Genomic DNA, 24,100 nt, shown 5'->3' with positions numbered 1-24,100 from the left:
GACATTAAGGGTAATTGTTTAGCTATACCTCAAGGGTAACTCTTTTCTTAAAAACATGTACATGTGTATTTCTAGCACATTTAATGATGTTTTGTTTTGTGTTATAGGACCCTGTTGGCATTAGGATGCCATGTAGGAATTGCTGATGAACATGCTGAGGACAAGGTGAAAAGACTCAAGCTTCCAGTGAAGTAAGTTTATTTATAGAATCCCTTTTCTTCACTTAGTACTTTCAAGAAAATGTTTCTAACTGCAAGTTATTCACATTGTTGTCCAGTTTATGATTTTATGATATATATACTATTATATTCTTAGGAAATTTACAGAAATGTTTCGCATTACAGGGTGATGAAATTCTTAAAACAAATTCTCTGGTCATTGGTAGACAAGCATAACATTATTAGGTAAAGATCTTACCAGATATATTGCTTAGCTGCAAGTCTAGGTTTCCAGTGAGGTAGAAAGGAAAACCAGCAATATGAATATAATGCATCTGGACTACACCAATTGCGTTAACATGGTGCATCAGAGCATGGAATTTATATGCAAATTAAATAACACTGACTGACTGGACTTCCTTGTTAGGTAATGTTTCCATTCATGGCTGTTTTTTTTATCATGATGCGTCAAGTACAGTGGACATATCATGTAACACTGCTGTGCAGTAAACATTGCTTTAGACTCATTTTCTTGCAAATATCTGCCTCCATAGACTGTATATAACCAAATAAAACTCATATGATACAGTAAAATATAACAGTACTGCTAATGATGTATTCCGCATTAAACATTCAAATAAACAATTTGCTAAAGAATGATTTATTTAATATGGAACACTGATTCAGGCCTCATAATTGCACTTGAAACATCAGAGTATGTAAATATGCTTCATATCTCAGCAAAGATGTGCAGTAATTAATTATGGCTGCACTTTTCAAAATGACACTTTTTCATATTATATATAGTTGCTCAGTATGCCTGATCCTAAGAACCTGCTGTCCTAGAAAGGAATAAATAGTGTGTATACTAAATGTATAGCCTCTTAGCCTCCAATGTGATTAAACCAAGTATACTACATATCTGCTTGAATTCATAGTAATCCCAACATACTTTTCAATTTTCACTTCTGTTTGTATGTATATTTTTATATTTCAGAATGTTAACACAGCATCACCATTCTATTCTGGTAAAATCTATTTCTATATGGTTGTTAAATCTTTAAAATTGTTTTACATGCATAAGTAGGTATATGTCGAGATTGCAAAATGCAAATATAATACTTAATTAAATGTTTTGTCTCAGCAAATTTGTTAAAAGAAAAATACGTTTCCTTAATACACCGAAAGATCAGTAACAAGCATTAGTTATAAACTGTGGATCGGAGTCCCAGATTTATTGTGCAACTTGAGCATTTGTCAGAAGTAAAATAGCAGTGTTGTGAGGGTTAGAATCTGTTTTATACGTTCTGATATTTTTTCATTAAATACCTCCATTATTTGTGAAATTATTGAGATGTTAATTCATATAATTGAATTGATTTACCTTGGGATTCAATAAACTCTGTAGACTTCACACAAAGCCTACATGGAGTTTACATATGTGCATGGTGATGTGAGGCGAACAGCAGTGCTCATTCCATATTCATGCCGGGTACTGCATTTAAACGTCAATAAGCAAGGTTTCGTTGCCAGCCAGGAAACCATGTAAATGAACATGAATAGCAATCCTGTTTAAATCAGACCACTGAAGGTCAGCAATATTGTAAGGAATGCCACAGTGATCACCAGGGCTTAACAGATAGCTCTCAGTCTCTTAGTGCAAGGCATAAGGCCAACATAATAGAGGACAATGACCCAACGTGTTTAGGTGGGGGGGGTTACTTTGTTCTGTAATTTGTGCAAAACTCAGCCTGGGACACCATCTGGCCCCATTGACGCTGTGTTTTTGGCTTTTGAAAGGGCTGTTTTCACCTGTGCGTCTGTGATTTCCAGGACACTACACTTTGCCAGTATTGCTGTGGGCCTTTTTGGGGGTGAGAGAGGGGGGTGAAGTTTGCACTGAATCTATCTGCCAGTATGATGGCAATATCAGTAGGTTCAGTATATTTTGTGCTATTTTGCACTAGTTCAGTGCATATCTGCGAGTTGCCACTTAGATTCTTAACATAGCTAAAGAAGGCTATGTGGTTATCTTTTGAATCCTTGGCTATTTTTCTTTCGAAGGTAACCTTGGATGATTTTATGAGGGACCTTAGTTTCTTACTGATACTGATCAGGGATGTCTTTCCTTCTTGGGATTTGCTTTTTTTCTGAACTAGTTTCCTCCTTCTATTGTCTAGCCTGTTTATGGCAGGGGTCCACCAAACTGGTTTCCTTCTCTTAGAGGAGTGAGTCTTGGTTTTGCTAGGGATGGCACGATCCATGCATCCTTGTAGGTGCTCATAGAGTGCATTTGTAAAGGTTTATGCATCTTGGGCAGCGTTATCCTTTAACGTGGGGGCTGTGAAACTTACCACCTCTGTCTTAACTAAGGTGAAGTTTGCTTTAGAAAAGTTTTTTACTGTGGTTTCCTTAGTTGGGAGGGTGAGGACATCCAGAGTGATTAGTTTATGGTCTGATCTAACCAGTGATGGGTTGACCTCTGGTGTGGAACACCTGTCGCCCATGTTGGTGATGACCAGGTCCAATATGTTTTCACCTCTGGTAGGGGAGTTTACCAGCTGATCCAGGGCATTTGAGTTGATGAATTCCAGGAAGCGCTGGGCCTGGGAGTTTGTACTCATGTAGTTTTCCCAGTTAATGGTAGAGTAATTGAAATCGCCCAATATCAGGATGTTCGGTAGGACCTTCATGTTTTCCAGTGTCTCCAGAAAGGTGGAGTGGTGTTCCTGGGTCATGGAAGGTGATCTGTAGCAGGTCATAATTTGCATTGCAGATTTGCCTGATGTTAGTTGCACATGGACGATCTCAGAGGTATCATGCTGTGCCAGTAACCTGGAGGTGCAGGTATCCTTGATGAATATGGATACACCCCCTCCTTTTGTGTTTTGGTCCATGTTCTGTGGCCAAAACGTGTGGTATGAGTTGTAGCCCAGTAGTGCTAGGGTGCTCTCTAGAGTGCATTTTGATATTTAAACTCCTAACGCTGAGTAGCATAACCCTCATTTTTTTGTTAATTGTGCTGTTTACAGAGGTGGGTTTGACTTTTGAGTTTTGCCTAAAAAGGAACTATGGGGGCAGCAAGAGCCTTGGCCAGTATTCAAAAGCCTAGGGGTGACAGGTGCAAGCCGTTTCTTGTGAAGCAACACGGCTTGTCGAGCATGTCATCCCAGGCTGACAGACACTGGATCCCCTTTGAATGACACCAGAAGCTTAGTCAGTTGTTGAAATTGATAATTTTTTCTTTATACTGAGGTATCATTCTTGGTGAGGGCAGGATGCTACTCAGGGACAGGGTCATACCAGCTTGGACTACATGATCAGAGAGCTCTTCCATGTCTCTTTTCATGTAGTCCAGGGAGGTACATCTCGGGTCATTCACACTAACATGAACAATGACAGAGTCATATTTGTAGTTGTTCTGGAGTGACCTGAGTGCTTGTGTTATGTGGCGGATTCTGACTCCCAACAGGCAGCTAACAGTAACCTTCTGCTTGTCCAGCCTAGTGAGTGGGACGTCAGTGTGCCTGACTATAGAGTCACTTATTACTAGTGTGTTAGGCATGTTATTTCGCCTTAAGGGCTGTGATTGTGCGGCACACTGATTTTTTGTTTTATTTGTTGTCTGGTTTGTGATGGGAGGTGCAGGTTGTTTGGGTGTCTGCTTTGGAGGTCTCTGATGCTTTTGCAGGTTTTTATTTAGAGCCTCCAAGTATGATTTTGTGTATTTACGTGTATTTTATCCAGTGCTGTTTTAGTAGGTCTGTGTGTGACTGGAGGTGTGGTGCAAGTATTAACCTTCCCTCTTGACTGTCTGTTCCAGTCTTGGGTGGAGACAGTTTAGCCTCCAGTTTGGCTGCATAATTGCATGCCTCACATATGTTAATGTTTTGTGGTAGGAGGAGAGGGTTGTCTGTGTACATGAGGCAGTTGTAACATTGCTTCAGGATACCCAGATTCACCAGCTGGACTGGAGAGTACACCTGAAATTACCCTTTGGTCATGCCTAAATAGGAGGGTGATCTGCTTAGTCGCTTGGTTGGTGATGGGTGAATAAAGGGCCTTGCCCTGCTGGGCAATCAAGTGTCAGGGTATATTAGTTCTTGCTATTAGGTTTTGGTGCAGCGGTTAGCATTACGTCCTCATAGCAAGAGGTTCTCCGGTTCAATCCTCGGCTGGTGTACCTTCTGTATGGAGTATGCATGTCCTCCCCGTGGTCACGTGGGTTTCCTCCGGGTGCTCCGGTTTCCTCCCACATCTCAAAGACATGCTGTAGATGGATTGGAAACACTAAATTGGCTCTAGGCATGAGTGCGTGCTTGTGTGTGCCTTCTGTGGAAGGTTGGGCGCCGGGCTGGCAACTCAACACCGTAAAACTCCACTGCCAATCATGAGCAGACAGTGATCCACTGTGGCAACCCCTAACCAGGAAAAGCTGAAAGAAGAAGAAGAAGAAGATTTGGTTTGAGCAAGTGCTGGGCTCTAGGATACTTTTTGAGTGCTTAGGTTGAGAGTTAGACTAGTTTCAAGGGAAAAAGGACTTGGTAAAATGTTTCCTATCCTTAAGATGCATAAAACAACATAAATGCTATACTTAAGCAACCACTAACCGAAAAGGTTGCAAAACTATACAACATATGAACATAACCTAAGAAGTCTACCAATACTGATGTTGTCATTAAGTCCAGGGTGGACACTGGCGTTCAATCTAATCTGCCAACAAAGTTCCCTGAACTCTAAGTAATCTTCCCATGGGCCTCCCCTAGGATTTTTCTTAACCCCTTCAACAACTAAAAAATGAAAACTGTGTGACGAATATTCTTCTATATGCTTGCATACAGCATTGTTTCCATTGCCATTTCTGATGTCCCTGTAGTGCTCATGGATTCTATCCCTGAACCTCCTTTTAGTTTTGGCTATGTAAAAGCAATTGCAGTGGTGACACAGGGTGGCATAGACCACCCCTACAGAATTGCACGAACATTTCCCATTGGGTTTAATAGGAATGTGGTTAATTTTAATGTGGTCATTATTCAAAACCAAGTGACATTGTAAACAATAACCACATTTCCTGGTTCCAAATCTACCATCACTGCTTTGGTTATTGCCCTCACTTTCAAGGAGGTGCTTTATACTAAAACCTTTTATGAACACTATCTGTGGCCTAAAACCCACCTTATCCAGAAGTCCAGGGTCATTACAGAAAATCTGCCAGTTTTTCTTCCAAGATCCAAAAAATACTACTGTGGTCATTTGAAGACCTAGTGACAAAAGGACAGGAATAGTGTGAGGGGTCAATTTTTTTATTATTGCAAAAAAAAAAACACTTCCATCAATCCTAGGGGTGTTACCCCCCAGAATTAGCAAAATACTCTGATTATTTATCTTAGAGACAATATCTTTATATATTTGAGTTATCAAACTTGTAGGGTACCCACTAGCTGTAAACATCCCTATAAGTGTCTCACACTGTTGAAAAAAATCAACTTCTGTGCTGACCATCCAGGCAATTCTCACAAATTGTCCTTTTATAATACCTCTGTTGAGGTGTTCTGGGTGCTTACTTTGATAGTGCCGAAGACTATTACAGTAAGTAGGCTTCCTGCACAAATTACTAACAGAACTTTTCTAAGTCCTTTCTAATGTCCACATTCAAGCAATTAATACCAGAAACGTTATGAACATAAGTAAATTTCAGAAACTCAGTAGCGTTGTTCAGGTAATCAATGAAAGATGTAACATTTTCCAGTGCCATTCCATAAAAAAATAAATCATCAATCTATTGTAAATATACACTCCACTTGTTTGCAAACTCAGAACTGAATAAGTACTTTCTCGCCCACATAAGCATAACGATGTTTGCAAAAACTGGAGCACAAATGTCTCCCATAGCAATGCCAGTTTTTTGTAGAAAGTGCTGCCCTTCAAAAAAAAACAATTGTTTTTTTAATAATATTTCCATGAGTGTCACTAAAACTGCAACTTTGTTGTTGTTAAATGATTTACTATCAAATAAAAACTCCTCAAACCACTTCAAACCAATTGTGTGCAGAATGACATTGTACAAGTTAGTCACGTCTACTGTAAGAAAGCTAACATTTTCTTGAAACGTAACACTATTCAGTTTTTCCAGAAAATGCCAGGAATCAACACAAATGTGTCTTTCCCCTTTTGAAACATCCTTAAGGGCAAAGTCAATAAATTTTCCAAGTGTGCGAGGTTTTGTACCACTTACCTACAACTGGTCTCATGGGGGGATTTTGTTTGTTCATATGTATCTTCGGAATTCCGAAGATACTCAGAACCTTATGGTATTTATTATGTAGAAACTTAACCTGACCAGGCTCCACCTGACCTTGGTCACACAGGTCTTGTAGCATTGTCAATTCTATGATACAATAAATTAACAAAATGCCGTGAAACCTCCTCATATGTACAATCATCAAACAACAGGAGGTTCATTCTATCCACATAATCCTGATTGGACATTACCACTACCCCACCCCCTTTGTCAGGCTTCATAACTTTCACTGATCTGTCCTTACAAATTTCAGACAATAAACTTCTTTCATTCATATTCACGTTATCGAAACTGTTTTCATTCCTTTGATTCAGTAATGCCCTGAAATTAAATTCACAAATCTTTTCAAATAACAAAAGACAGTTTTGAACAGGAGGGTTATAAATGCTTTTTTGCATAACCCAAAACACTCTTCACTCAGATCAGCATTATTAAATAATAATTTGAAGTTTAAATTCCTAACAAATAGTTTAAAGTCCAAAACAAGGTCTATAATACTGGAACGTTTTGCTGGCACAAAACTAAAACCTTTACTAAAGAAGTCTGCCACTGTTTGATTAAAAACACAGTCTGAAAAATTATAAACAACAAAGTCTGATGTTTCATTATACACACATACCGAGTTATCACCCAAAAAAGAGGATTATCAGGCTCGTCAACTATGTTGAAGTCCAAAATCACGTGTTCATTAACCTCGTCAACTGGGTAGGAAAAACCTTCCTTTAGTTCCGCTGAGTGAAACACCTGTTTCTCCTCTGTTGATAAAAAGACTGTTGCGTCCTGAAGATCTGTAATTCGGCATCTGCACATTGTTCCCCAGTCACATCTGATTGTGTACCTCTCAGACCTTCGAGGTAGGTCCCATTCTAAAGGGATTTGGTTGCCAACATCATCTAAGCAGTCCCCGCCTTCAACATTCCCACCATTGGTGGAACCAGAGTCATGGGAGGTATTCGGTGTGGGATTGGATGGCTTAGGATAAGCCGTACCAGAAGCATACACTTTCTTGTCCTGTTCAAGCTTTTTTTCTTTACGGGAATTGACCTCCCCCACAATTCTGTTAGTTTTAATGAAAACCTTCCTCTAGGCAGAAACCGAAGAATCAGACAATAAGTCATTATGCAGAAGTTTATCCAATTCAATAATCTCACTCTGCAAAGTTTCTGCTAGTTTAAGATTAAACTTAATAAATATTTCCATTAACTCAAATCCCTGTCAGTCAAATAATTCAATAATTTCATTGTGCATAGGAGAATTGGCTATAAGCCCAGTCGGGTAAGTCCAACGTCTTAACCCCTTTGGCACAACTTTATTTTTAATGCATTCAACAAAATACAAGTTCTCTAGCTACAGTTTCTTGCACTTAATCATTTTTTTCTTTAAGCATGCTAGAGATTGATTAAAAGTCCGAGCCTCAGAAATTAAACTTGGGTTTCCATTGAAACCAAGATCCTGTTTCAGCCAAGTCTGAATGTTAAATTCACTATTAACTGCCAATTGTGTAGAAAGACAGTTTGTAGTCCACTCTGAGGCAGCATTATATGAAACAGGCTGCGCTGATGAAATACGACCCACCTGAGAAGCTGCTGGTTGAGACACAGTCATGTTGAAAGAAACCCCAGCTGCTTGTAGAGAAAACTGTTGAATGAGCTGGGTTAAAAGCCCTATGTTCTCCACATGGTCATTCCCCAAAGTGATGGTTGTAGTAGAAGACTCCATTCAGAGGTAGGTCCCAACAAAACACGAAAACCAAGATCTTAATAACATCTTAATAACATCTTATTAATGCTTTTACAAATGTGCTTTTTAAAAGAATTTTTCATCATGGTCTTTTTAATTAGGAACACCTGCTGTTAATTATTGGGTTTGAGTATTTTATTTGTTGACTAAGTCATGTGTTTTATTTTGGTATTGTATTTAAATGGATTTATAAGCTGTTGTTTATTATTCTGAAGAAGTCAGTTGATATAACCCGACAAAAGCCCTCAATAAACGTGTTTGTCTACATCGTGGTGGTGTATTTGTGGTACTTCACTCTTGGTGTGGTTTGCATTGATGGTACAGTTATTTTCACCTTGGTTCCTACTTCATGAATGCACCATATCTCAGACTTGGAGCAAACTCCCACCTAATGTACAGTCTAACCAAGCTTTGATTCTTTTCAAAAGAGCATTGAGGAACTACCTTGCTAACTCTCCACGCTACACCCGCCACCAGCCTACCTAACTTTTTCACCCCAGTTGTCATACCATAACAATCATCCCTCCATACTTTTACATAACTTTATAATAACTAGTCTTATGATACCTTAGCGTTTTTACATTTAAATCTCTTCTTTTACATCTCAGGTAATTTAGTTTCCCACTCTCTCTTTTCATTTACTGTCTTTACTGTCCTCTACTCTCTTCTCTACTCTCCTCCCTTCCCATCTACTTTAACCCTTTTATTTAATACTTTTTCTTCCTCTCTACCTACTTGATCTAGACATTAATGTTATTTTTGGTGCTCATTTGTTACTGACAATCTCTTTTATTCTGTCTGCCTTATTTGTGAATCCACATTTTGATTCAAAGTTCTACCTGTATTAGTGCATATTTGTACTTTTTTGCTGACTTGTTTATTCTGTTATTTTCCACTGTGGCATGAATGTTTTGTACTTATGCATTTCATATCCATGTTACTTATAATGTAACTTTATTATTGTTATTGTCATTTTATTATTTGTTGTTGAGCTTTTCTCCTTGGGTTTCCACTATCGGGCGCTAGAATCCGCCACATAACACAAGCACTCGGGTCACTCCACAGCAAGTACAAATATGACACAGTCATTGTCCATGCTGGTGTGAACGACCTCAGACGTACCTCCCTGGACTACATGAAAAGAGACATAGAGGAGCTCTCTGATTATGTAGCCCAGGCAGGTATGACCCTGACCCTGAGCAGTATCCTTCCTTCACCAAGAATGATGCCACAACATAGAGACAAGATGATCAGCTTTAACAATTGGCTTAATTTCTGGTGTCATTCAAAGGGAATCCAGTGTCTGTCTGTCTGGGATGACATGCTTGACAAGCCACGCTGCTTCGCAAGGGACGGCTTGCACCTGTCACCCCTGGGATTCCGGATATTGGCTAAGGCTCTTGCCAACCCCATAGTGCCTTTTTTAGGCAAGGCTCAAATTCTAAACCTACCACCCTAGAAAACAAAAATGGGAAGAAACTAAGGGTAATGCTGCTCAATGCCAGAAGTCTAAATCTCAAAATGCACGCACTCGAGGCCCTTCTCAGTATGGAGAACATCGATGTCTGTGCTGTGACTGAAACCTGGTTCAAGGCTCCTGAGAGCACCACGGCACTATCAGGTTTTACCTCATATCATGCGTTCCGGCCCCAAAACCCAGACCACACCACAAAAGGAGGGGGTGTATCCATATTCTTCAAGGATACCCACACCTCCAGGTTGGTGGCAATGCACGAAGCATCGGAAACCATCCAGGTGCAATTAACCATAGGCAAAACTGCTCTACAATTTGTAGCATGCTACAGGCCACCCTCTCAATCTCAGGAACCCCACACAGCCTTCCTGAAGACACTGGAGGGTATAAATATATCTCCAAACACCATTATATTGGGTGACTTCAACTACCCGAATATAGACTGGGAACATTACTCAAGCCCCAACTTTCTAGCCCAAAGGTTCCTGGAGTTCATAAATTCAAATGCCATGGAACAACTAGTCACCGTTCCCACAAGAGGAGAAAATATACTAGATCTCATCATCACAAACATGGGGACAAAATGCTCCACACCGGAAGTATATCCCTCATTGGTGAGATCAGATCACAAACTTATCTCACTGGAAATCCACATCCCGCCCCCACACAAACAAAAAAGACCACAGTGAAGAACTTCTCTAAAGCAAACTTCACAATACTCAAGACTGGTGTGGTATCCTTCAAGGCCCCCGAGCCAGTGGAAACCACAACCCAAGCTGCGGAAGCCCTTACAAATGCCTTCTACGAACACCTCCAGGACTGCATGGATCAGGCAATCCCTAATAAAACCAAGACTCTTTCCACCAAGGGCAAACGTCCAGTCTGGTGGACCCCAGCCATAAACAAACTTTACAATAAGAGGAGAAAGCTGTTACATGATAGAGCAAAATCCATAAAAGAGAAGGCACCCTTGATCATTATTAGTAAAAAAATACGAGCACTCATAAAATCATCCAAGGCCAACTTTGAGAGAAAAATTGCAATAGATTCAAAAGACAATCATAAGGCTTTCTTCAGCTATGTTAGAAACCTGGGTGGAAACTCCCAGATATGCGCAGAATTAGTCCAAAATGATACAAAAATCACTGAACCCACAGACATTGCCAACATACTGGCAGACAGGTTCAGTGCAAACTTCACCCCTCTCCCCAAAAGGAGAGATAACTATCCCAGCGGAGTGTAGCCTCCCAGACATCTCAAATGCACAGGTGAAAGCTGCTCTCTCTAAAGCTAAAAACACAGCATCAATGGGACCGGATGGTGTCCCCGGCTGTGTGCTACAAGAACTCAACAAGGAACTAAACCCGCATATAAGGCAGCTGTTTAATCTTAGCCTTACCACAGGATACATGCCCAAGGAGTGGCGTACGGCAACTGTGGTCCCACTCCACAAAGGCGGTACCTCTACGGACCCTGGAAATTACTGCCCCATAAGCTTAACAAGCCTGGTCTGCAAAGCTATGGAGAGGATCATAATGGAACTCATAAAGAAAGACATAGGGGACTTGCAGATATTGGACCCAACCCAGTTTGGCTTTGTCAAGGGCAGATCATGCCTTTTGAACTTGGTCGACTTCTTTGAAACAGTCACCAAGGCCATTGATGAGGGAAAGGCAGTCCATACAGCCTACCTTGACCTTGCAAAAGCTTTTGACACAATACCCCACTTGGGTATTATAGAGAAACTTACCAGCTTAAATGTAAACCCATATGTCACAAGATGGGTTGCAAACTGGCTAAAGGACAGAACCCACAGGGTTAGAGTTGCTGGCGCCATGTCAGACTCCAAGCCGGTCACAAGTGGTGTCCCACATGGCTCAGTCCTTGGCCCCCTGTTGTTCGGCATCTACTTCTCAGAAGTACAGGCAAACATAGGAGGACTATGGCTGACAAAGTTTGCAGATGACTGCAAACTGGGCGCCATAGTGGAAAGTACATCGGACACAGATATCCTTCAGAGGGGTCTCACGGAAACTGATAACTGGTGCCAGAGCCATGGCCTAAAGTTAAATGCCAAAAAATGTATAATCATACCCTTCGGGAAAAACAAGGTAACCCCAAGCTACCATATAGGTGGCAATCCATTAAGCACAGAAGAGGTTATCAGGGACCTGGGGACCCAGGTTGACAGTGGCCTTTCTTTTGACACTCACATTGCTAAAGTGGTTAGAAAGAACTTCTACATTGCCCACCTGATCATGAAGGGATTCACATCCAGATCAAGTGAGGTCATTGTTCCCCTGTACTCTTCACTTATCAGACCAATGATCGAGTACAATGCCCCATTCGGGATGTATCTCACCCGACACCTGCAGCAATTGGAGAGACCCCAAAGTTCCTCACCCAAAGGATAAAGGGACTCCAAAATCTGTCATATGCTGCCAGACTGAAGAAACTCCAGCTCTATTCAGTCGCATACCGCCTGCTCAGAGGTGACCTGTGCCTGACATACAAGGCCATGTCCAACCCGGAATTAATGGACATGCTCCACCTCAAAAAATCCAAATCTACCAGATCCACTAGAGCAAGCGACTTAAACCTTAGCACGGATATAAATAGGACATGCTGGAGGGATAGATTTGTCACCCAGAGACTCCCTATGCTGTGGAATAGAGTCCCGGTCCATGTGAGGCAGAGCACCTCGCTGGCTCTGTTCAAGAGAAATCTTGACCGGTGGATGGGAGATCGTAGGTTTACCCCAGGAATCATCTCTGTGTCACTGCTGGACAGAGGCACAACAAACTAATGGTCACAGTATTTTTTAGCATAAGGGGTGGCGTAAGCCACAAAACTTTGGGCTAGGCTTATAAATGCCTTAGGGCAGATAGCCTAGTATAAACCTATAAACCTATGAACTACAAATGGACATCCAGCCCAGTGGACTAACCCGGTTAACAAAAGACAAATAAATAAATGCAAAAAAGTTTTGGAAGACCTGCATGAAATGGATGTGTAGGCATGTGCAATTATCAAAACAATGTCAATCTATGGGATAGGAGTGATAACTGTAGGATACACACTTTTTCTTTTCAGGCTAGACACACATACATGGTTCACTGCAGTGAGAACAGAATCCCTACCTATCTTAATAGACAGACTACAGAACTCAGTACTTTACGTAAGTGCCACCTCATAAGTCTGACATTTACAAGACTTCAGGTCAGCTCATAGTGGATGACATTAGCAGGGTATGCTGGAGAGAAGATGATGGGAGGCCTGCATAGGTTCATAGCTTCATAGGAGGTTACTAGCCTAATGGCCCTAGGGTGTTTACAAACCTAGCTGTATAAAAACACAAGTACCCTTATTGAGCATAGTTAGATGGTCATTGTTAGCACAGCAATTTTGTGATCAGCACCAGCTGGCCCTGTCCATGAGGTACATAGGGGCCAGCCCAGGGGTGAATTTACAATCATCTATCCAGTTGTCAAGGCTGTGCTTGAATAGGGTCATTGAGTAGCACTGCTTCACATCCAGTGGGAGCCTATTACAGAGGAGTGGCAATTGCTGGGAGATATATCTGTCTCCCCAGCATGTTCTGTTTATGTCACAGGCTAGGTTGAGATCCCTGGAGCAAGTTACTCTTGTGCCATTTGATTTGCAGATGTCCAGCATTTCCAGTAGGGCAGGGTTTGAGACTGCTCTGTGGGCCAAGCATAGGTCACCTCTCAACAGCCTGCATGACATTGAGTACAGTGACAGGTCTTTCAGTCTTTCCACGTTTGTCATGTTTTGGAGTCCCTGGATTCTCCCAGTCACATACCTCTGTGTTTTCTACAGTTGCTGCAGGTGTCTTGTGAGGTACAGTCAAAAACGAGCATTGTACTCATTTATTTGCCTGTGACCTCCCTGGTCTTATATGCAATGCCCTTATTTATGAGGTGCGCAATGAAGAATGTCTGCCTCACCACTATGGACACATAGTGATTGAAGTGTAGATTGCTACCAACATGTGTTTCCAACTCTTACAACACTGTGTTTGGGCTTAGAGGGGTGTTATGCATATCAAAATTAGCAGGGGTACTTCATTGCCAAAGGGGACAATGAGGCATTTTTTGCTTTAAGGTTCAATCCATGAATTTGGCACCAATCATTTTTCTGTGTCAGCCCCATCTGTAATATGTTAACATAGTTGGGGACTCTATATGACTGCATCCAGTTGACAGTCATCTGCAAACTTGATAAGGCACAGGCCATCCACCTTTGCCTCAACTTCAGATAAATAGTTTACAAACAGTAGAGGGCACAGCACAGATCCTTGTGGTATTCAACTGGTAAGTAGTCTAGTGGTGGAGTTGCATTTAGTAATGTATATGTTAATCCCCAGATGGGAGAGTTTCTCTAGACTACCTGAATGGTGGATAATGTCAAAGGCCTCTGATAAATCAACATAGCGATATGTCCTGTTATCCCTCATCCAGGTCTTTGGGGTCATTATCAAAGAAGCCCACTAGGTTTAATTAGCAAGATCTACCCTTGACAAAACCAGAATGGGTCAGGTCAAGATCTACCCTTGACAAATCCAAAATGGTTCAGGTCAAGTGTGCTGAAGATCACCTATGTCCCTGTGGATAAGTTCCATGCTGATCCCTTCCCTAGCCTTACAGATAAGGTTTTTTAGGCTTATGGGTCAATAGTTCTAGTTCTGCATGTTGACAGATTGATGTGCATTGCATATCACACAATATTTGATATTAATTTCTGTAGTGTAGGTGATATATGTGTGAAAAAATACTGAGACCCCAGAGTTGTACTGTCTGCGGGGAGGCAACACATGGCTGTATTGTAAATATGTGAGATATTGTTAGATAGGGCCTTCAGTTTGTTATGTTCACACTTCTAATTTCATGCCATAGACAGGAAATGGACAGTAAGCAGCAGTAACACATAATAATATTTACTTTTCTATAGCATGCCGAGCAGCTGGTTTGTGCGTTGATTGGCAAAGTGCTTGTGCATGTGATATACACATTTCCATTACTTTCCCTGTTTGCACTTGGTTAAGCAGGGTGCAAACATGAGCCGCATTGCTAAAGTGTGAGAGTTTGTATTAAGTCTATGAAACACACCCGCTGCTTAACTTTCTCTGTGGTAGCAGGTGTAAATGCATAGACACATTTCATTTTGAGCTCAGATTATACTGGGTTTGAATACAAGTGTATGTAAGACTTTTAAATACTTTTTCATCAGTGATAATACAGTGACGTTAATTCTTTGTAGTACGTGTTGCTGTGTGCTGGCAAAACGCAACGGGAATAAATGAGATTGTGTAGAAATAACCACAGCATTGTACCACTGCTGAACATTGCTTGGCATTGCTAAGGGATAAGAAAGTCTATGGAAATACAGAGGCTAAAAAGTGAAGGGATCCATTGCTTTTTCTGCTACTTATGTATGTTGTGTATGATTCTATCTTTTTGACCAGATTATAGGTGTTAAAATGGGGTAGAGAGGAAAGTGGTGAAATGGGGAGCAAGCAGGGGAAGAACAAAAGGAAAGCAATACAGGAACATACAAAAGGGAGGTAGGAAAGATATCCATTTCTTCAACAGCAAAAAACGATCACATGTGAAGAATATTAGCTGAATTTTGACCATCATCTTCAGAGAGAGGGGTGACAACAATGTAATTATATTGTATAGCCAATTGTACCAAATCAAGCGTGTCAAAAAGATACATGTGCAACATGGAGAGCTATGTATGGCACAATTCTTTTTGTTTTGTTTTTTTTTTTTGTTGGATGGGCGCCCATTTTATTTTTTAATTCAGTAAGAGAGGACTGCTGGGTAAGAGACATAAGTATGTCTGAGTCAGGTAAGTTGCATATGTGAGGAAGCAGATGCAAACAAACAAGATAAGACAGAGACAGTGATGGACACAAAAGGTTGGGGGGCACCAAGATTGGGGTGAGGGAGGGGACAATGAAATGAAATAATTGAAATTGGAAGGTTAATCTGACAGCCTTAGTTTGAGGGGTGTCTACTGATGTAGCCTGGAAATATATATTGAAAATTGGAAGGTAACTGTTAGGTGAGTTAGGTTTGCAGACATTCACTGGGGGCATAAATGTAATGACCTGATACATTTGTTTGTGCCTTTATACACTGACAGAATTGACTTTTACATTGTGGGTTTCAAGCCTAGGCATAATGGGCAAAACATTTTCTTCCACAGCTTTGATTTTCCATCTTTGCCACAGAAGAAGTGCTGCTCAGACATAGGTATCATACATACATGAATACAGATTATGGTTTGAGCTGTTACACATGTATGTGTGACCTGACAGCATTATTGGATATAGATCCATTTGTGTATGTGCCTTAGGTAATTGTGAAGGCCATGCAAGTCCAGATAGCAGAATTATACTTATAAAAATATAGTAGAGGGTGTACCCTCAGCTATACATATGAAAACACAATAATGCTGTCTAATCCTTCATACATAAAATTCATATTAACTCCACTATCTAAAGTGTTATAAGTGAGAGTGAATATAATGGGAAGTGTAACAACAGTAAAAGTGTATGGAATATCCTGTAATTGAAGCCAGGACCGTGTGTATGGCTGTCCTACATATACACCCATTTCCACAAGAATGTTGAAATAACACTTGTCTCTTTTTCAGTTCATTGCTATAAAATGCACTGTCACAACAGTAAAAAAAAAGTTGCACCCTGTGCTAGAACCCAGGGCCATCTATACTCCAGCCTTACACTTACATCTGCTGCCACAGGGCTAGTTACATGACATTCCTAATTTCCTAATCATTCTTAAGGCCTCTTTGTTAACTGCCGTGCAATGCCACTTAGCGTGTTTGTGTGGTGCCAAGAAGAATTAATTTAATGTATCTGGTTTGAATTATTGGCTGTCTGAGTCCTATCTCCAGGTGTTTGATGGCTGCAGTTGCTTGTGAACCTTGCTAACCTTCACATAATGCTGTTAAATGTTAAACGCATTTTCATGGTGAAATACAGAAATTGTAACAGTGTATAGTTTTCGACCTTTGCCCTTTTGCAGGTGCCCTGTTAGCAGGTGTTCTGCAAGCATTTTGTCTAGTTCCTGTTCTGTCTGGTTCCTGGGTGGGTAACTAATCCAGTTTGAGCACTGTCACTCTTCCCACAAATGAGAGAAGCACAACTAAATCTGACATTCATTTTCTCCATTTCCTGTGTTTGTGCTAAGCCATGCATCGCACAAACAATGCCCCCCCCAAAAAGAAAAAAAAATGAAAAAAGGAAAAAGTAGTTGAGAAAAGCAATCTCTGACACACACTCTACAAAAATGTTAGTGCACAAAACATATTTCTACATAGGTCTGCATTTGAACTCTCACTCCAATGAACCTTCAGAACACAGTAATGGTGCTTTATCCCACTTTACCACACAAACAGTGTTGCAGCAGGGGAAATTAAACATAAATAAAAGGGAAGTGTATTTCAAATGAAGCAAAGCAATTTATGAAATAAACACTAAGAAATATTTGTTAGTACACATGAAATATTTCTACATAGGTCTGGATATGAACTCTCACTCCAATGAACTTTCAGCACACAGTAAGGGTGCCGTATCTCTCTTTGTCAGACAAACAGATTTGCAGCAAGGAACTGAAGTAATTCTGCACACAACCAACTGCAACATCATCTACAGTAATATAAGACCATACAACTGTTATGTGTACATTTAAAATTGTTGGATGAATTGCACTACATGATTGCACAACCAGTTATGTGTATTGCTTGCAAGTGTGCAGCTTGTGTTTGTTGGTCATTCTTCTCTTATCTGAACACTAATCTGAGACATGCAGTCTGTAAACCATTCTATATCATTATCCTTAAAATGTGTGAGAATATTAAATGGCAATAATATAATATGCATTTGCCAACAAATGAAGCAGAGGCTGGATGTTAATGAACAGAACCTGTGAATTGCGTGCTGCTTGCTTACATTTCCAACCTTCACAAAATTATGTCTAACACTTTGTAAGTCTAACCTGACACACTCACTGGATGTAGGGCAATCTGCATTGCTGCTGTGTTTTCCTTCTCCTTACCAGTAATCATTCATATTCACCCATCCAGCAATCAGTAATAAATGGAGGCAACACAATGGTATAAAGCATTTATTGCCAGCACAGTCTGCCCCACAGACCAGTTTCGCTCGAAAGCATTATCAGTGTATATATATATATATATATATATATATATATATATATATATATGTATACATATATATATATATATATATATATATATATATATATATATATATATATATATGTATACGTATTTATATACGTATATATATATATGTGTATATATGTATATATATACATATATATATATGTGTATATATGTATACATATATATATATGTATATATATATATATATATATATATATATATATATATATATATATATATATATATATATATATATATATATATATATATATATATATATATATGTGTATATATATGTATATATATGTGTATATATATGTATATATATATATATATATATATATATATATATATATATATATATATATATATATATATATATATATATATATATATATAATGTATATATATATATATATATATATATATATATATATATATATATATATATATATATATATATATATATATATATATATATATATATATATATATATATATATATATATATATATATATATATATATATATATATATATATACACATACAGGTTTACTATGGTAAGGTTGAACGGGACACCATGGATCATCAACCCACGTCCACGAACACGACAATGTCAAATTCTGACATTATCGAAATACGACTTGACTTTGACCTCGAAACGGGCTTTAACATGGGTCGAGATAGGGGTGAGTTTCATACTTCGACAATGCTGGGTTCGACCAAGATGAAAGAGGTAGCTACACCAAGACAATCGAAGTCAACCACAATTGTATATCACAGCAACACGAATTTATTGAATAAAGTAAGCGCTTTCACGTCTGCCAGGACGCTTCATCAGACTTAATAATTACAACCATTTTTTCATTCATTTAAATAGCCTACATCCTCCTATCACAAAGCACACATCTGCACTCATCAATAATACACAATACTATTGGTGTATGTATGAAAAAAGCACTCTTAAAGTAATACGTATGGACATATGTAGGATACTATGTATATATAAAAAATATATAGAGAATATATAAAAAACTGACATATGTAACAAATGTTAAACACTTTAAAAACATTAATAAATTATGTACAAGCATATGAAAAAGTACATATAAAAAGGACTTACATTAACTTGCATCAAAACTAATCATCATAAAAAACTAATCATCATAAAAAATGCTAACCATCATAAATATACTTCACTTACAATGTATATATTTAACCTAATGTTTCAATGGTCTATCTACAAGAAAAGGTCTCAATGAAATCTTGTCATTTAGACCATGACCTCTATCTGCCGATAGTTTAGTAATCCATTTAATCTCTTATTTTTCAGTTTTGTTACGTATACATCCCAATCTTTCTGTAGTGAAAATATGTTCTATCACCATAAAACTAAAAGAATGTGTACTATCATACTGCATGATATGATTAGCCAGGGCATTAGTCTCATTCTCTCTATTAATAGCATAGACATGTTCCCTTATACGTTCCCTAAGTGTTCTATTAGTCATGCCAATATAGAAACAGTGGCATTTCTAACATTGACTAAGATAGACCACATTTCTAGATTTACAGTCTGCATAATGTGAAAATTCATATTTCTTACCTGGGTTCGACATTGTTACAGTTCGACCTCCAGACTTCAACTGAAGTGGGTTTGAACTTACCATAGTAAACCATACATACATATACATATATTATACATATATATATATATATATATATATATATGTGTGTGTGTGTGTGTATTTTTTTTTTTGATTAGCAATGACTTTTACACTTTTATCTGTATGCATTAGTTAGAAGTGTACTGATGGCATGGCCATATCTGTCAGGGCATTTCACAGGTATACACGATTGGCAATACGTTAACATGGAATGTTCTCTGTTAAATCTGAAGACATGTTTCATGGACAGTTGATTTGATCACACTTTAGCATTTCAAAGGTGGTTTGTTAGTAAAATATGTCATTTCCTTGTTCTTTTGTGGGCAGGGGAGCAAAGCTGCATTTCTGTTGTGGCAGAAATAAGGATATGTTGCTGTTGTTACTCTCCTTTTTTGCATCCAGTATGTTGTTCATATTTCAAATCTCTAGACTGTTTTATGTTTCTCCAGTGGATAATACTGAAATCCTACCTTTTCTGTTTTATCTGGGAACAGTTATTTATGTGATATTTATGTGTATTATCCTTCTGTTATCTTTTAAGACACCTAAGACTATGCCATGCAGGAGTCTCAGTCCTTGAAAACCACCCTTCACTGCTACTGAAATTTGGGTCATTGTTGAAGCTTTTAAGCAAACTGATGCCTTCCTGCTTAAAAGAGGATGTGGAAACATGTCAGGCAGAATGCAGATTTGGCAGCAGATCATCATAGACATTAATGCAGTGGGTAACCACAGCAGGGCATATGGACAGGTGCACCATAGGGCACTGACATGATCTCATTTGCAAGGAAGAGAGCAGTTGTAGTGGGCCATGATCAGATGGGTACCCGGTGGAGGCCTGCTACAGAGCCACCACTAACAGTTAATGAAGAGTTCCTGTCCACTGTCACATATCTAGACAGCTCCCAGGAAAGTGTAGAACAGCATGTCCTTGACATTCATGCTACTGTTTCAGGGACAGCAAGCTTGTCCTAGGAGGAGCTTCCGGGTAGGTTTTTGTATCTCAAGTGTTAAATACTGTTGTATAGTAAAATAATTTAAATCAGTATGTTAATTCTGTTCCACAAGAATTTTTTTTTTTTTTGAGGGGAGTATTGAAGATTGCTGCAGTTAACAGATTCTGATTGATTATACATGGGCTTAGGTTGGAGTTGTCATCCAAGTTCTTGTTGAAAGTATAGTTAATGGACATATGAAGCGGAAAAAGTATTAGCTCCTATGTTACTGTTAATTGTGATGACTATGTTACTATTAATTGTGATGATTATGTTACTGTTAATTGTGATGATGTTGTCTTTAACTTTTGCTTAACTTCTTTCAAGACCATCTGGCATACAGAGGATACCATCATCTGCAGATGGTAAGTCAAACATTTCTATGTCAGTACTGATGAGCAATTCAAAGAAATATTTTAGGGTGTGATGTTGATGTCAGGATTGTTGTGTGTATTGCTGTACTGTCTACTTGTGGCGGCACTGTTACTTTGTTAGCATATATTGGACTATACTAGTGTAGGTATTAATTGTTTCTGTGTTTGCTGCTTATTATCACAGGTGATCCTGACAGTGGAAGTCTGGGATTCTACCACCTGATGTCAGAATATCAGCAGACTGTGAAGATGATGGTGGCCAAACAGGGGCACAGTCGGGGGGGGGGTGCAGAGGTTGAATCTGACACTCAGGGTGACATACAGCCATCCCCTGAAATTCTGTCAGATGCAGCCAGTAGGTCTACTCCCACCTGTTCCAGTGAACCCACAGATACTGGACAGGTGGAGGGGGAGATAATCAATCAGGGAAGTGTGGTTACTATGGCTTCAGTACCTGTTGACTCTGACTGTAGCCAAAGCATGAGCAAGGTGCCATACAAATGGGTTGCTAGGGGTGCTCAGAGGAGGCCTGCTGACCATCCTCCACCTGATTCAGGTGTCTCTTCCTGTGCCGCTCAATGTATGTTTAGGGCCATCATGAAGGCACATACATGTTCCCATAGGTACTCCAGAGAAATGCTTAGGGTTGTAGATGTGGTACAGGTTGACGTACATGACTGCCTCCACTATGTTGTTGATGGATTGGATGAATGACACGTTGGAACAAGTGGTGTCTGTGAGGGAACATCTGCTGGAAGGGGGACAGCATCCTTGTGGGCATAGGTGAGCCACATCATCTGCTGTTAGCCAACATGGTAGTGTCCAATCTTATTCCCCTAGTTGCAGTAATTCCACTGCTCCATCAGTGGGTAAGCTTTCCACTTCCAGACATGGCAGGCCAGGGGGGTCGTGGTCCTAGGCATTCTTGTGAGGGGAGCTCATCCAGCAGACATAAATCATGTTCAGGTAGTAGCAGTGCATCTGAACATGGGCGTGTATGTGCCAGTGCAACTTGTGGCAGAGCCAGTTCTCATTGTGAGGGATGACAGTGAAGAACTGTGACCTCTACCATGCATGCCTCTTACCTGTCCAACATACCAAGATGTACAGCTAGCACAGAGCTTAGCTGTGTTCATGCAGACACCCACACACCAATTTCACCTGGAGGATCCCTGCAGATTCACCCACACAGCAGTTACATGGTTCAGCCATACAGAGTAAAACTCATTTTGTCTCACTGGCCATTTGTTGCTTTATCCAAATGTCTGCCTGCTTCTCTTTCTTACACACATACACTCACCAAGCTTTTGTGCCAGCCTAGGCTTCCTGCCCCCTCCATCACCCTGTGCAAGTGATGATAACTGTGCCATATCTCTTTTTTGTATCTTTTGGATTCAGGGATACATAAGCTTTGTGTCTAATGCTCAGGGTGCATAGCTGAATTAGTGCTTAGTATATCTGCATTTGTGATGTTGAACTGGTAATTAACTGTTCTTTGACTTTTATTGGTCTTAGAAAGTTAGACAGTTAATAGCATCAAGATTTTCCAACTTTATTGAGAATGATCTTATTAGGGTTGTGAAGTCTGAAAATACAATGTGTATCATTACTTTCTAACTTCTCTCTTTAATGATTTTCCAGTACAAACCTATGGCGTTAAACTAAAGGTTGTGCGAGCTGCTTAGCATCAATGTTACTATATGTGTGTGTGTGTAAGAGCAAGGTTTTAGGCCCTTAGGTGGTGAGTGAGTGTGCTATGCGTTGTCTCTTGGCCAATGCGAGGGCATATTGAGCATGCCTACATCTGTCTACACCCACAGCAGCTGCTGCTTTCCTATCTGACTCCTCACCTGCATGTGGCTGTAGTGACCTTAGTATTGGTGGTGGGATGTGTGTTCCTTCCCCTTGTTGATCCTGCTGAAGCTGTTTTCTCAGGATGATGTTGTGCACCATGGCACATAATGTAAATATTTCAGTACATAAAGGTTAAAAAAGGTGATACAATTACCTTCATATATCAAAGACAGTTTTTTATAGTGATATATGTAGTCAGCCTATACACTAGCATTAAACATAGTGGTGGCATAGAAGCTATAGAATTTTTTTTCTGGGGAAGAGCCCCAGTACACAGTATATCATAGAACTGACATTGTTCTTTTAGGAAAATAATATATTTGAATTTGATGGCTTTCCATATCATCAGAAGTGTGGGAAAGCTATGGGGGCAACTTTTGCCCCCACATATGCTAACTTATTTATGGGTCTCTGAAAATTTATATGTGTATAGGAATGACTTTTTTAAAAAAACATGTTGTCCATTTTTATAGATACATTGATGGTTTTATTTTTGTTTGCAATGGCGGCTATGGACAAGTGGAAAAGTTTGTTCAAGAATTGCAAGTGAATAGGTTTGAGATCAAGTTTGATGGGTTACAAAAAGGAAAGACAGTAAATTATTTGGATATTACAATAGAAGGGCAAGAATATGGTAAACTTAAAACTAAAATATTTAGAAAAATGGTACAACCAAGCTTTATGTTGAATGGAACAAGTCACCGCCCCCCCATACTGTTTCTTCCATTCCTTGTGGGGAAATAGTTAGGGTTAAACGTTTGTGTATTGACAGGAAGAAATGTGAGAAGGAAGTTCAAAATATAGCTAATATGGTCATAGAAAGAGGCTAGGAGCCAGAGAAAGTATGGTTCGGGTATAATAAAGTAATGAATAAAAAAGTGAATAAGGCACAGAACATAATGCAGAAAAAGGATGCTGAAGACAAAGAAAGTGAGTTATATTTTGTGTCTAAGTATACTAATTTTTCTAATATTTTACAGAAAATAGTTAGGTATTTTTGGTCTTATATACAAAGAGAAAAATCCTGCCTAAAAAATGTCAGACTGTTTTTCATATAAAAGAGGCAGGAGTCTTAAAGACATGTTAGTACATGGAAAATCTGAGAGACCAAAAAATATAGAAAATAATATAGTGAGCTATGGAACTTTCCATGTGACAATTGCACAGCATGCAAATATATAGTGGATAGTTTTGAAAGTATTAATGGAAAACAGTTTGACAGAAGAGGCAGCTTCACTTACAATAGTGAAAAGATTATATACAGTTTAAAATGTCCTCGTGGATTATTTTATATTGGG

General features: G+C 39.3%; 1 protein-coding gene across 1 annotated transcript in view; it reads left to right on the top strand.

The window, feature by feature from the left end:
• The window catches only part of RYR2 (ryanodine receptor 2), a 6,224,161-nt gene that overhangs the window by 2,940,431 nt on the left and 3,259,630 nt on the right, over positions 1-24,100 (top strand). The window contains exon 25 of the mRNA XM_044059048.1: positions 108-191. Within this exon, the coding sequence (XP_043914983.1) occupies positions 108-191 (84 nt within the window). The remainder of the gene's footprint in view (positions 1-107; positions 192-24,100) is intronic.

The sequence above is a fragment of the Protopterus annectens genome, chromosome 1.part2 (assembly GCF_019279795.1).
Source record: "Protopterus annectens isolate FY-2018-M chromosome 1.part2, PAN1.0, whole genome shotgun sequence".
In the NCBI taxonomy this organism is placed as follows: Eukaryota; Metazoa; Chordata; order Ceratodontiformes; family Protopteridae; genus Protopterus; species Protopterus annectens.
This window is presented reverse-complemented; position numbering and strand designations above follow the sequence as displayed.